Here is a 15,882-nt window from a genome sequence, read left to right as displayed (position 1 = left end):
CACACACACACACACACACACACACACACACACACACATACACACAAGAGAAAGTTAAAGGGATGGATACTTGGCTACAATAGATAGCCCCTAGCAGCAAAAGCAAGCATACTTCATTGAATAATAATAAAAAAAAGCTTAAACAAAATCAAAATTGAGCATGGTATGATAAAAAGCCTTTAAAGCAAATATAGTTGCCCAACATATACATAATTAAGTTTTGTTTCTAAGTGGAAAAGTAGAGGAGGAAGACAATTCTCAGGGGTGGAGAAGGGATAGCAGCATGTGGAAATGTCACCTGCCTGCTTCAGTGACCAGCCATTGCATCAGTCAACAATGAGGAAGGAAGAAGATCCAACATGTCCTAACATGTGGCTAGGCTTGGTGGCTCAAGCCTTTAATCCCAGCATGTGGGCGGCAGAGGCAGGAGGATCTCACAGAGACCAGCCTCTACATTGTGAATTCCATGTTAGCTGGAGCTATATAAGGAGACCCTGTCTTGGACCCCCACCAAAAGCCCAAACAAAATCCCCCAACCCCCAAACAAACAGACAAAAATACCCCAAACCCCAAACAGACAAACAAAATCCCCCAAACCCCAAATAGACAAACAAAATCCCCCAACCCCCAAACAAATAGACAAACAAAATCCTCCAACCCCCAAACAGACAGACAAAATCCCCCAAACCCCCAAACGAACAGACAAAACCAAAATAAAAAATGAATAAACTGATACAATCATTTTGGGGGAAAAAGGCAATGTCTCTGTATCATAGGTGTATTTAAAATATATCTATATTTAAAATACACTTATTTTAATTAACTATATTATATATTTAAAATATATCTAAATATATGTTTAGTCATATTTGACTTTGATCTACTAATTCTCCTGAGTATCTATCTGGAAAACATAACATAATAAGCTACAGAAAAGCTTGCTACATAATGTCCTTTGCATTATGCTTCTATCAGTTAAGGAATGTAGTTTTTACATGTGGTCAAATCATCTGTCATTTAAAATTTGTGATGTTCACAAATTCCCAGAACACTGATGTTCTCTTGACTTAAAAAAATTTACTTTTTCCCTCTTTCACATTTGGTTGGCTTTTTTGGGGTGAATTTGTAGGACTCTTTGTCCTAATATCTAGACTTTAAATAGTTGCTATTAAAACTCTAAAATCAATCAGCCTCTGGCTGTGCTGTCATTAAAAGTTAACTGCCTTCCCATTAATCCATTAATTTGTGAAGATTAATTGGGAAAGCTCTTTAAAGTAAAGTTGTAACTTGGAATATGTAGACCAGTGTTTGCCTCCACATGAGAGTTTACCCCATCAACACCACAGAGCATTAACAGTCCTGTATACAATACATCCATGCCTTCTGTAGGAGAAAATACATAGAAACCCATAGAAACCTACAGATTTCTGTCTAATCAATCACTTGAGAAGCAGTTACCTCTATGAAAACATACCTATAAATATTTACTTGTTTTAAATTCAGCAATTTTTTTTTCTTAAGCCGCTGGCTGACAGAAGCTCAGGTTTATTGTGTTTAATATCTCTAAAACCACCGTTCTCAAATGAATGCTAATTTTCATGTCAAAGTCAAATTAATACTCAAAGAAGCTAAGGAGGACTTTGTAGTTGTCTGCCTTCACTGGTATTTAATTGAGTTGAAATGTTATTTTATGTAATGGAGATAAAACCTCCCTTTCTGCTTCAAGCTCTAATGAAAGATTAGATTTTATCTAGTCCTACCTGTATCTTCATTTTCCCTCAAATCTCTTTAAAAATGTCACCATATATTTAATTTCTTAAAGATTTATTTTTACTTTTAATTGTGTGTATGCATGTGTGTCTGTGTGGGAGTGTGTGTGCAGGTACATGAGGGGGCCAGAAGAGGGCATCGGATCCTGTGTAGCCGGAGTTACAGGAGGCTGAGAACTATCCGACAAGGGTGGTGGGAAAAGAACTCATGTCCTCTGCAGAAGCATTATGTGCTCGACTGTCTCTCCAGCCCCCATAACCCTTATTTTTCTGAAGCCCACTAACATTTTCACTTTTCTCTAAAACTTAGCTCTTCTCTTCCCTCAGTGCCATGTCACTGCATAATCTCTGTGTGCAGACACTCTCACGCCATAAGGCTTCTTAGGGAGAAAGGTGGAAGTGATACCATAACTGCTTCTTCAGTCCTTAAACCAGTCCATGAACCATAGTGCAAGGCATAAAGGCATTTGTGAAAGGAACGAAACACCCCAATGGATAGGAATTAATTTGTAAGTCTATTTTAGTAGTTCTCAAACCAGCATGGTCCTGGCTGTGGGTGCAGGCACTGGAGGTTTGAACTCTTTCCTGGGTGATTCTGCACCTCGATGAACACCTGGAGGTGCATAGTCTGTAGATAAGCAGATCTGGAGCTGATTAATTATATATTCATATTCACATAGCATATACATATTCATATGTATATATTCATACATACATATTCATGTATCTATAAAATCAGGAGATTGATTGTTTTTCAAGCATACCAAACATACCTGGTCTTTCATGCATTCTCAGGATGGACTTTGGGTGAATTTGCCTTAGCGTGCCCAGTTGATGCCTGAGTGACTGCAGCTGGGAGGGTACGATGGGAGAGTTGAGGAGAGCTTAGAACTCTGGAAATAAACACAGCCCACACAAATGAGAACAAACAGAGGTTATTTACTCAGTTTTCTGCAGAAGAGGAGTTAGCTACCATCTTTTGAGCTTGGCAGAGACTCAAAGGCAGGAAAAAAGAGAGAAAAGCTTTGTGGTGGTGAAAGACAGGGAGGGCTTAAGCATATTCTGATTAGAGGCCTTGGGCATGGTGAAGTTGTAGTGAAGCTAAACAGAAATACAGCATCCTGTGTGATTGGTTAGGAGTATGTATTTGACTTTGTCTTTAGCTACTCGAGTTGCAAACGGGCAAAAATTAGGGAAGCGGCCTGTTATCTACCAAGTGTTTGGGGTTACTCTCTAAAGGCTTCCTGGGATGTTTTCTGGAAACAATCTTTGGCTTCTTAGGCTGGTTGCTCCAGGCCCTATTTCTCTGTGTGAGCTGGCCATTGCCCCTCTGGATAGCCAGTCTCTCATTGGCTGGCATCAAGAATGTGTACCAAGTACTGATTTACACCATGAGCCATGTCAGGCCAGGGCACAGAAGTCCATCTGAACTCATAAAATTAAGCTGGAACAATTTGTAGAGCTAGGCTTTATGGTTATAGAATGATGTAATTGTCTAAATTTCTGGATCAAATCTTGCCGTGCACACAATGTTTTTTGGTAGCATACATTAATGTAATTGTATACTTTGATTTCCGATTTCAAATGGATGATGCTTTCACTAATGTAGATCGGAATAAAACATTTTGTTCAAAGACATAGATTTCTTGAGAGAGAAGCCATTCCTTAATCCTAGATCTGCCAATGAATATTTGGACTAGGTCTACAAAAACCATTTTCTCAAAGGAAAGAAGCTTCAGTGTTTTGAAAGCTCCATCTCTAGTGTCTGGCAAGTTTTAAAGCTAGGTGTCTTTCCTCTTCCACCTCCTCTCTCCCTCTCCCATGGAAATCTCCAGTGCATATCCTTACGGGAAATATGATTCATTAGCAAGCATGGAACTGATTTTGGCAAGTCTTCCAAGTAACAGGGAAGGTTGCTATTCAGCATCAGCTAAGCTGCATGCTGCTGAGAATCCTCCCTGGATCTCTGTTATGTATATTTTAGATTATCAATTCTATATTCAACAGTGCATTGGCCCAGAATAGGAGGTCTTGTACTGTGCTGCCTGGGTTCACCCATTCCGAAAGGGTCTTTGGGTAAATTATTTAACTGTTGTGCCTTTTTTTCTCCTCAATTGTCCCCGTAGCTATTCATAGAAGGGAGGGTATTTTTCAGGACAGAATTGTCCCAGTATCTAAGAGTATAGAGTGGGGTATTTGTCAGGATCAAATGAGTTAACAGCTATAAAGCACTGAAACATAAGCACCCAATAATATACACCTATTATCTCAATACAGGTAATAGTGCACACAGCTTAAGAAAATTGAATTACTTTTATTAAAAACTGAACAGCTTTTACTTACTTATGAGAATTATGCATTAAAGCCTTTTGCAAAATAAAAGGAAATTACTTTCTATCGAGCTATATTAAAATACTTTCAATACAGCTTTTCTCTTTATTTGCAAGAGGCTACAGACTGTTTTGTTTTCATTCACGCAACTTGCCAGAGATCTAATCTGTCATTGTCTTTTTAATGACAAAAGTATGTTTTTCTCCCATGTAAAGAGCAAATAGTGATTTTTCCAAGATACTGATCTGAAAGCTATAGTGTTGTCTATCTCTCTGTGTGTCTATCTCTCGACCTAAGTTAGGTAACTTTTTCCCCAGTGTGGATGTCCTTACAGAATTCACTAAATCTCTAAATGTAATCACTACGTAGATTTTTTTTTTTTACCTCAAAGACTGAAATCCACCATTTTACTGCTTCCGATTGATATCAAGGTAAAAGCAGAAATCCTAATATGAGTATGAAACAATGCCAAATAACATGTCATAGTTTTGGAAAAGCAGAGGAATAAGAACCTTTTGTTTTAATAGAAATATCCAATATAGTGCACTATGTCCTGTTGCCATTTTGATTTCTGTCTCCACAAACATTTGGCAGCTCTACTAGAGTGCCCTCTTCATTTGACCATAAATTTTTTTTTTATTTATTTTTACCAAGACCATTCCTTGTGGTGAAGGGGCTAGGACACTAATGACCTGACTGCATACTTAATTTTTAAAAATACAATTGTGTTTTGAGCTAAAAGCAGCCTATTAGTTCAGATTTCCACACCTCCTGAATTCAATGCATAAACACCTACACATTCTTTATGATCTTTATTCATATGCAAAAAGCTACAAATTAGAGTTGTATAATCACTGAATTGCGAGAGAAAGCTATTTCTAGCTGAGAGATTGCTCCAGTAGAAGTATAGATTTTGAGTTACTTTCCCCAGAGTCTAGAATGATGTTCCCCAGCCTCGGCACCATTGGCATTTGGAAAACTGTTTGCTGTGAAACAATGCCATGTATCACAGTATGTTGAGCAGAATCAGTGTCCTCTGTCTTCTGGAATATCCCGCTCCAACTAGTCATCGCTCAGTGTGTCTCTAGGCTTTGCTAAGAGACCTCCAGGTGCGGGGGCAGTCACCTCTGCTTGAGACTCTTTTGAGCTGAAACGTTGTCCCTCAGTGTCCTAAGTTCAGAACCTACATTTTGCTAGTGCAGTCTAAGAAAACTGATTGACTGTAATTAAATTCACAGGGGACCAATACTTGATCTGCAATTCCATTCCATTAATATCCACAGGGAAATATTTCTTCTGGTCACCTCAGACTCATTACTGCTGCCTGAGGTCCTCCTCCTTTGCTGTCAAGACTATTAAAGATTGAATGGTAATAAACAAAAAGCATGGAAAACCTTGAACTCCAGAAAACACTCCTTGAGAGATGCTTTATTCATGGTGTCATGGTATTCCAAGAAATTCCTACATCCAAACCTGAAGAAATGATCATGTAAATCACTGTATTCTTATATAATGGATTTTTTTTTTTGCCCCAACTTGCTTGGTAAATATCATCAGTTTAGTACAGCAAGGCAAGAAAAAAAGCTAAGTTTTGTGCCTCAGTGACTTCATCGATGATTTTATAATATTAAACCTCAATGGGGAGGGATAAGGATCAGTTACTATGCGTGAAATGATTGCAAGTTCTTAGGCGAGTGCACACGTAGCATATTATTATTAGTTATAGAAGAACAACTAAAATTGTCTATTGCTAAAAAAATCTCATAGCACCATAGAGAGGGATGCATAAGCTCATTGTAAATAATAGTGCCATGCTCTACCCCAAGGCCAACTGGAACTTGATCCAGCAGCAGAATTCACCTATCTGACCTTCCGTGATTTGGTTCCCATAAGGCATGCCTCTCTCCCATTAAATGAAAAACAAAACAAAACAAAACAAAACAAAAAAGACCAAAAAACCCCACCCCCTCTTATTTGAATCCCATTCTTTTCTTTTCAAGCTAAAAGTGGAGCAGTATTGATTCTCAATTTATAGCTCACAGAAACAAATGGGTAATAAATATATACCTTCTAGAGTGACTGCTCCAGAGACGCATTTTACATTCACAAAATCGATTTGAATCTGCATAATTGATTTGAGTTGCAGTTAAACACCCTTTTTCATTACACACCTGCATACTAATAACGATCCTAAAAGCACTGCAGGTCTAGTGAACCTATGCATGTGCATCCTCCCCATGTACATGCAGTGCACTTGTGTGTGGTGTCGGTGCAAACACACACTGTAGTTTCCACAGTGTACCAAAGAATCCTGGTTGCTGCTTGGCTAATTGGGTACAATCACACCCGCCCTTCAACGCTCCCTGTGTTGTATATCTTTTAATGTCTACGCTCCTTAATACTTGACTTAACAACTAGATTGGCTGGTGTTAGCACTTAGGTCAATCGATAGACATGCAAGTGCTGTCTTCCTTAAAAGTCAGCTAGAGAATTCAAGGTACCAAAGAAGAAAAAGTGAGCTTTAAATGAAAATGAGACAGTCTTAAGAGACTAAAGGCTGGGCTGGGAATACAGCTCAGCTGGTAGAGTGCTAGCCTTACATGCATGAGGCCCTGATTTTGATCCTGAATGCCCCCAAAGAAACAAGACAAAGAAAATCCAAAAGAACACAGGATAGAAATGCTATCGTAGGCAACTTCTTCTTCTGAAAGTCATTCAAGAGTGAGTTACGTTCAGGTAGAATGAGCTTCAGGTACCTCAGGCGAAGGTAGGTAATTTTTGAGTTAATTTAACTTAAATAAAATGACTTACTGTCAAATAAAATATTTGAGACAACCCTGTATATTTTTAAACTACCATTATATGTAAAATACTAAGTTTGAACTTTTTTTCTGATTAAAGCAATAGTGGGGATAACTTCATAATTTGAAAAGGTAAAACACTTTAAAGATTATATAGAGTAAATTAAACATGTATGGATATCAGGCAAACATTATTCTTATACTTGCTCTTACACTTACTTTACCTTTTAATATTAAAAGCAATATATGTTGATCCAGGGAGATAGTTTGGTTTGTAATACATTTGATTCATAAACATGAGGACTGGAGTTTGATCCCCAGAATCCATGTAAAAAAGACTGTAGAGCTGGGTGTAGTGGTGCATGACCTAATCCCAGCATTCAGGAGGCAGAGGCAGGCCGATCTCTGTAAGACCAAATCCACCCTGGTCTACATAGTGAGTTCCAGGTCAACTGGGGCTGCTGGGGCTACAGGGAGACCCTGTCTCAAAAAGACAAAAAAAAAAAAAGGAAAAAAAATTGCTGAGTGCAGTGACCGGCACTTGTAATCCCAGAGCTGGAGGAGGGAGTATGGGGGTACGGGGTGTGTGTGTGGAGCAGAAACAGATGGATCCCTGGGGCTAGGTGCCCAGGCTGTCTAGCCTAATCAGCAACCCCAAGGCCAGGCTTTGACCTTGAGATCCTTCTGCCTTGGCCCAGCCAGACTTTGACCTTGAGATTCTTTGCCTTAGCCTCTCTAGTACCTAGGGTTGCAGGTTTGTGCTACCAAGCCCAGACAATTTCCCAATTTAAAAAAGTTTATTTATTATTTTTATTTTATATGTATGAGTGTTTTGCCTGCATGTATGTAAGTGCACCCATGTCGTGCAGTGCCTGTGAAGGTCAGAAGAGGGTGCCATATCCCCTGGAACTGGAGTTACAGACAGTTGTTAGCTGCCAAGTGGGTGCTGGCAATTAAACCTGGATCCTCTGCAAGAGCAGTCTGTTCTCTTAATCATTAAGCCATCTCTCCATCCCTCAAATTTCTTAATTTTAATGTAGTTAAGTTTATACATCTTTCTACTCATGATGAAAAAATATTTCTTGTTTAAACTTAATACTCTTTTGATCCCAAGATATTTCATAATTTCATGTTTTCCTTCTCTGTTTCTATAATCTTCTGTCTTTCAGTTCTTTGCCTTTTCTTCTTAAGCTTGCCAGATCTTCTGTGGAATACTGTATATGTGAGTTCTAGAGATCCTAGTTTATTTTTTATATATTTATTTATTTACTATTTTTTGAGACAGGTCTTCATGTAGCACAGGCTGGTTTCAAACTCACTCTACAGCTGAAGATGACCTTGAACTCCTGATTCTCCTGCCCCTTCCTCCTGAGTGCTGGGATTACAGGCGTGTGCTGCCATGTGTGACTTAGATCCTGGTGTTTGATGTTGTGTTTATTTGTTATGTCTGTTCATCTGAAGAAAACTGTCAACTCTGTGCTCATTGGAATGTGGCGTTTCTCTCCTGGCAGATGACTGTGACGATCCCCTGGTGTCTGCTTTGCCTCAGGCGTCTTTCAGTAGTTCTTCAGAGCTCTCCAGCAGCCATGGTCCTGGGTTTGCAAGGCTGAATCGAAGAGATGGTAAGTCTGCCTTCCCCCACTCTGATTGGCTCATAATAAATCTCATTAATTTTCCACATACTTTATAAAATCATTGTAAGTGATATAGTTTGAAAAGAAGTAAATTTCTAAATAAGCCAATGATGATAAGTTAGGAGATGTGTAGGAATCTGGTTTCTATTCTGGAATCACAAAGAAATAAACTCTATCTGAAAACCCTATAGCATCATGTCAATATCCAAAGAGTTTAGTTCCTTCAATCTGGTAAGGTTTGTATGTATCTTATAAAATACAGTTTTCTGCAATGGTTTGCAATCATTATGGCTACAGTAGGGATGGGGATTTAATTGACTCCCTATTTCAAGTTAAAGAAGTTTGCAAGGAGTAATTTTAAAAGATGCCATTTATTTAAAAATAGTAATCCCCTCAGTTTGTTTAATTCTCAAAGCAGGTGACATGATTTTCTTTGCTGTGGAGGAACAGCAGCTTCATAAAGCTTTCCTGCTCCTTTAGGAATACTCAGTCCGTGTTGTTTACCGTCGCTCAGGTAGGCTGGGCTTCCAGGCTTGCATCAGTTGGAAGGAGGGAAGACAGTTAAATGCCACTTGCAGTAGAGATGAGAAAGTATCACAACACGTTGTACTTAATGATAGAGCATCTCTCTGGTCACTTTCTTTAATCTACTAAGGTGAAAATATCTGCACAGACATAGGAGGCATGTACACTGGCAAGTAGAAGTCATTTCAACAACTAGAAACAATAGACCTCAACATTCCATGCTACTAAACAAGCTTTGCTCATGTGTGTCTTCTCTCATGCCATATGTTAAAATCTATCCCTTGATGTTGTTACTCCTGGTGCTGGTGTCTGATGTTTGGGTATACTGAACTTTGAACATAACAAACAGATTGTGTGTCTCTGTGTGTGTGTCTGTCTGTTTTGTCATTTGATATACAATATATAGCAACTCAGTTCCAATTACTACATAGATGTTTGTGGAACCCTTCGACATGGTTTCAAGCTTATTTTAAAATGTCCTCTCACATTATTTGAGGTATGCACTTACGTGTGCTTCAATATCAATAGGGTGAAAAAACGGGTCTTTGCATCAAGTAGGAAATGTGGAGGCCAGTGAATCTGACCATGCTTCTCTGTTCCTTGTGGTGAGACACTTGATTATTCAGAACTGTCCCTTTCTATTTGAGATTCTGAATCCCTGCACCTATGTCCTTACCAGCAGGAATGATGTTACTACAACAATCTGACTTGAAAGGAAGGTCTCTCCCTTGTACTTTTTAAAGTAAAGCAGAATTTAACGTTTCCTGCCCTGCTTTCAAATCTTCAAAGCATTCACAGAATGTTGTATACCAAAAAAGAACCAATATTTATCTATGTATCTTTATTTCCTTTTTGAGGCCTAATAAGTCACAAAAATTACATTTTATTAATTGGTTGCAATCATAGTTTTCATTAATTTATGCACTCAACAGGAGTCTCCATTGGTGGGATTCATTTTCATTCTTAATTTGTTTCTATGGCTCTTGCTGAAACACAATATCGAACTTCATGAATCTCATTTGCATGTTAATGAAACTGAGAAACAAAACAGGATCATTTTAATTATCTTTTACTGGTTGTCAACCTACTCGATTACATTTTTTTTTCTTTAGATTTTTCCTATTAATTACATGAAGTGTTCATAAAGGAGTGTCAGATTTGGAGTGATTTATGAAAGGCTATGTTATTACTTCATGTATTCAAACATTACTTGTATTTAGAACGGGTTATGGAATGGTATTCAGAAAAGTCAGCAGGTCATGTATAGTAAGTGAGAGCAGCAAACGAAGGTCCCAGTATCTTCAATGGACAGAGAGAATTCTTTCCTGAGGAATCAGCAAAAGTGGTAAAGAATGGCCAAGCAGGGAATGAGGAACAGCCCACTTGGTTTCTAGCTGTGCCTGAGAAGTGCTATGGGTTCTACCAAACACGTGACTCCACTGATGGTGGAACGAAACAGGAAAAACTTCTGGTGCAATTAAAGATTCCATTTCTAGCAGAGCGAGGTAGAAATTATCTTTTGGAGGCACACTCATTTAATTTTGCCACACCAGGGTGATTGTGGGTTGAACTCTGTCCTCCAAAAGAACACATCAAGGTCCTAACCTTGAGACCTGTATGTGTGACCTCACCTAGCTATAGGGTTTTGTGAGATGCAATGAAGTTGAGATTTTTACCAGGATAAGATAGGCCTTAAAACTACTGCCTAGTGGGGCTGGAGAGATGGCTTAGCAGTTACACCGATTGTTCTTGCAGAAGACCCAGGTTTAAATCCCAGCACCCACAGGGCAATGAATAACTGTCCATAACTTCAGTTCCAGGTGATCTGATGCCCTCTTCTGTCCTCCGTGGTCATTGCATGACATGGGTGCACTTACGTACATGCAGGTAATACACACAAAATAAAAATAATAAATAAAATATTTTTAAAAAGCTACTGCCTAGTAACCTCATAAGGAGAGAGAGATTTGGAGGTACACAGAAAGCAAGAGAGGAAGGATGTGCCAAGATGGAGGTTAAAATCAGTCATGCAGCTATGAATCCAAACATGTCAAGGATGGCTAGAAATCACCAGAAGCTAGAAAGAGGCAGGGAAGGATCCATCCATCAAGCCCACAGAGATTTTACAGTTTAGAGGAACATAATAGGAAACTGACTTGTAGTACCACAAGCAAGAAATCAACCTCTCTTACTCCTGTCTTCTTTGGTTACTAGTTCCTGCTAAGCAATAGTTTTGCTTCCTGAACTCTCATTCAGCCATAGTAAGAGAATAATGGATGGAAAATCCCAGACATAAATAATGCACATTTTAAATTATATGCTGTTTTGAAAAGTAGAATAAAATCTCAGATCACCCTACTCTGACCCACCTAGAATACGAATCATCCTTTTGATCAGTGTATCCACACTATATATGCTACCGGCCCATCCATTACTTGGAATCCATGTTGGTTATCAGGCAACCTGTATATAGTAGCCTAGTGCTACATCTCAGTGTCTACAGCATTCACACCTCTTCATCTCAATGTCAACAGCGTTTACATCTTTTCATCTCATCATGTAGCACAGTATCATCCCACATCAAAAAGAAAAGAATGGTGTCATCTCATGAGCTAATTTGAGAGGTGGAGAGAGATCACATTCACATAATTTATCCATTGCTGAAATTATTTTATTTTGCTACTAGTTATTGTTTTTAATATCATCATGTGCCTAACATAAATTAAACTACCATATATATGGACCAAAAAGGAAAATGCCACATTGTATTTAAAGACGTGTCAGTGATTTCAGGCATCACTGGGTTCTTAGAACATATCTTGTGAGAATAAAGGTGGATTACTGTCTAACTTTCCATTATTGGAACAAAAGACTGTTTGAATCTTCATAGGAAACTCTGAGTTAAGTATGCCTTGACTTTTACTGCTACTTTTACAGAGTTCTAACAGGTTCTAGTGAACAATTTGATACTTTACATGTGTTCTTAGGACAAAATATTAGATGCTACATGTTGTAGAAATGTTAGATTGTTTCTGATGTTGCAATACCGTCCAAATGAAAGCCTTTATTTTCATGTACTTGGAAACCTTGGAAATGGGCTATTGAAAATTGGTATAGGTAAAATGAAACAATAAATAAAAATATTTTCCATGGTAAAAATAAAACATTAAGTGTAAGTGCATGATTGTAAAGATGTATATCTTGTTTAGTTATAGGAGATCGCTTCATAGCTGACACGCTGAAATTTCTCCAATCTGTTCTGTAAGATCAGAGTATTTCCTACTTCTAAAAAGATGAATATTCATGCCTATCTGTCCATTGTCATTTTGTAACCACAACTAAGGCCTGCTAGTCTAAACACACAGCATTTCCCGGATCCCTGTAGGATTTGCTGTTAAAATAAAACATCTGTCTGTAGAGGCATTAGTTAACATGGTGGATTGACAGAGATAACTCACATTCTTGGGTATACACTAGTGAGAATTATTAAGATATCCTGTGCTGAATTGTATGGTTATTCTTTCTTCCCAAAATTGTTGTACTTATTTGCCTTTTTTTTTCTTTTGTCTTTTTGAGACAGGCTTTCCCTATAGCCCCAATTGGCCTGCAACTCACTATGTAGACCAGGCTGGCCTCTATCTTATAGAGATCTGCCTGCCTCTGCCTCCCAAGTGCTGGGATCAAATGGCCGCCATGCCTGGGCCATTTTAGTTATTTTCACATAATTTACTATGTTTAAATAAAGATCACCAAGTTATGTTTCCAAAGTATACATGACACAGGTCAATACTTAAGAAGACAGATCCTCTAAGACATTATATGAAGAACCTCGGATTGTTATTAGATACTACATAAAATCCTTTATAATTATTGTATTCTAAATGATAATATATTCAATAGCGAATATGTTATTAAGACATGAATAAGAAGTGAATGTGCACAGGGTTGTGTAATTTGGAGCCTAGTGGAGCCTAAGCACAGATGGTATGGGTCTACAATGTATCTGAGGTCCTGTGGCCAGAGATAAGGCCTGTGAACTTCAGCTCAGTTTGCCATATTATGATAGCTTGTACTTGTAGAGCTCGACATAGGACAAAAGATGTTGCATTGCTTCTATGTCAACTACTCCCAGTGTCTAATATATTAAGAAAGCCGTTGGCAAATTTGTAATTACTGGAGTTGCAAGGGTCTCACGCCTACATGCCAATCCAGGCTCCGACATATGGCATTTTATTGACTCTCCCTGATTTTTCCATTCTATGTTCTGATTTATCTCTAGAATAGGCTCTTCCCTCTCTACCCTGCTCAGCCTTCTCTTCTTCTCTCCTCCCCTTCCGTTTCTTTCTGTCTCTTCTCTGCTGTTCTCGCTCTCAACCTTCTCTGGCTTGAGAATCCAGACTTACAGCTCTTAATGTCGAAATAGGGGCACTTAGACCCAGGACGTGATTTTCCGAACACACTTGAGCTTCAGCTCCTCCAACCTACATTTTTCATTTTAGCTTTCTCCTATGGATAATACAATTTTAGGTGAAAAGCAATTATTAGACATTCTGAGATCGATTCACTATTCTCGGGTTTAAATCACTGCTGTGTCTTTTTCACGTAAGAATGGGCAAGATATTTAGCCTCTGTACTTTAAATTCCTATTGGAAGAATAGGGTTAATAGTGTCACAGTATTAGCGAGATGGCATTGGCCTTGTTGAAAATTACAGCAGCACTGTGGCGTGGCCAAATGAATTTCAGAAACATAGCCCTCTGTGAATGTTAACCATTTTTTTAAGTGTAGCCCATCAATTAACCCCATTTCAGCAAACTCCACGAAACCAAATGTATACACTAATTTGCACAAGGTAATCTCTTGGAACTCAGACTGCCGCAGAAGTCTTCCAGGAGGAATCCATTTGTTTCTGATTAATTATAAAGTAGTGTCAGAGATGTATAGTTACACTTTGTGTGTTCTTCATGAGACTGAAGTAAAAATAGAAACTCTTGGGTATCTTTGGCCAGGGTAGGTGAACTAGAATGATGTGATGTCTTAATTGAAAGCAGCTTTGTTTTTTTAAAAAAGCAATTGAAATTGGTTTATGAATTAAAAAAACAACAACCTTACTAAGAGATTTACACTTTGATAAGGACTTGGAGAATGAAGTTGGAGATCAATTTTATGGTCTGTGAGGTGTCACACTTATAGATTATATTTTGTACACCGGCCTTGAGAAGGTGAAATTTGAATGAGAGAAGATTTACATCTTTTATATCTGGATATGCCCATATCCTTTATTCATTAAAGAGAAGGAGAGTTTGCTGCCAGGTCTGAGATTAATATAGAATCACCTCTATTCTTGTATCGATTCATTTGATTGAACGCCAGAGATGACTGTCCTGTGACCATTCTGTTTCCTATGTGCTTCAGATATTGAGTCACTTCTGGCTCCCTCTTTTCATTTCTCCCCATCTTGATGTTCCTTCTTCTTGCCCTTCATTGCCCTTGTCTGCCCTGAAGCAGACGTTTACTAGCACTAAATCAACCCAATAATGTCATCTGAGCGAATGTGTCAAGTCACCAGGCCTAAGAAATTTATGGTGATACAAAATGCTGGCTTGGGAATCCAGAAAATGACGCTCTAATAGTAAATCCTGGGCAGCCTTGGGAAAGTGGCATTGTCCCGTTCTCCCTTTCCTATAAAGATATGAGGTTCGACAAGAGGATCTCTAAATCTTAAAGTAATGTGCACTTTGTGTGAATGGTCTATATGTGTACATTTGTTCATGTATGTGTGTATGTGTGGGTGCATACACATATATGTGGGAGCCAGAGGTTGATGTTGGGTATTTCCCTCAATCACTCTCCACTTTAGTTTATTCGAGACAAGGTCTCTCACTGGTTCCTGGAGCTAATGGATTTGGCTAGCCTGGTTGGCCAACATGCCAACAAGCCCCAGAAATCCTCCTGTCTCTGCTTCTCACTGCTGAGATTCCAGACATGTATTGTTTTTACACTTGAATGCTGAGGATCCCAGTTCAAGTCCTTATGATTACAAGGTAAGCACTTTAACCACTGAACCATTTTCCTAGCTCCATGCACACTTTCAAATGTATAGTCTGTACACAATGTACATTTTTCCCTCCTAATTCATTTAACAATACAAATCTTCAAAATATAATGAAAGAAATTAGTAGCCCTTATGAGGGTAAGAAGGTATGCCTTAAAGCAGGCTTTCTAAGTCCCTTCAACTAGAAGGCACAGGATGCTCTGTACTTAGGAGATGCCTTTGACTTTCGTAAGATGAAGAAATTCAAGCTGTAAATAGGATCTGACTAAAATTAATATGGTGGTCCAAATTTGTTCAATTAAAATATATATTCCAAAACTAAAGATTATCACTAATATAGAACTTAACTAAAGAGTATCACTAATATAGAACTTGCATTCTTTTTTATGCAGAAAACTTCATTTTTAATGCAATTGACATTAAGATGTTTGCACATGTGTTTCTAATCTCTATATATCAGATTATTACTAGTCACAGCTGGTTACTATCTGAGCTCCTTGGCATCTGAGCATGGATATCAAGTCATCAGGTAGATTTCAATGGTAATGTTTTTCACATCTACTAATTATGAAGGAGCAAATTTTTATGCTTTGAAGAATTATTATTTTTTTATCATTATTTAAAAATTTTTTTAATGACTACATGATTAGGAGCTTTTCACTACAGCTTTAACATATTCAGTAACGCACTCCAGAGCAACAGTACATCTCTTTCACAAGTGGGGGCAAGCTTCTAGGTTCACAGTGGAATTAATATAGTTATATATTA

General features: G+C 38.2%; 1 protein-coding gene across 1 annotated transcript in view; it reads left to right on the top strand.

Moving 5' to 3' along the window:
• Cntnap4 (contactin associated protein like 4) overlaps positions 1 to 15,882 on the top strand; it is a 303,201-nt gene that overhangs the window by 35,801 nt on the left and 251,518 nt on the right. Inside the window, exon 2 of the mRNA XM_008822985.2 lies at positions 8,413 to 8,523. Coding sequence (XP_008821207.1) covers positions 8,413 to 8,523 — 111 coding nt within the window. The remainder of the gene's footprint in view (positions 1 to 8,412; positions 8,524 to 15,882) is intronic.

Source organism: Nannospalax galili, unplaced genomic scaffold (assembly GCF_000622305.1).
Source record: "Nannospalax galili isolate Female #2095 unplaced genomic scaffold, S.galili_v1.0 scaffold568, whole genome shotgun sequence".
In the NCBI taxonomy this organism is placed as follows: domain Eukaryota; kingdom Metazoa; phylum Chordata; class Mammalia; order Rodentia; family Spalacidae; genus Nannospalax; species Nannospalax galili.
Note: the sequence above shows the minus strand (reverse complement) of the source record. Positions and strands in the feature narration are given on the sequence as shown.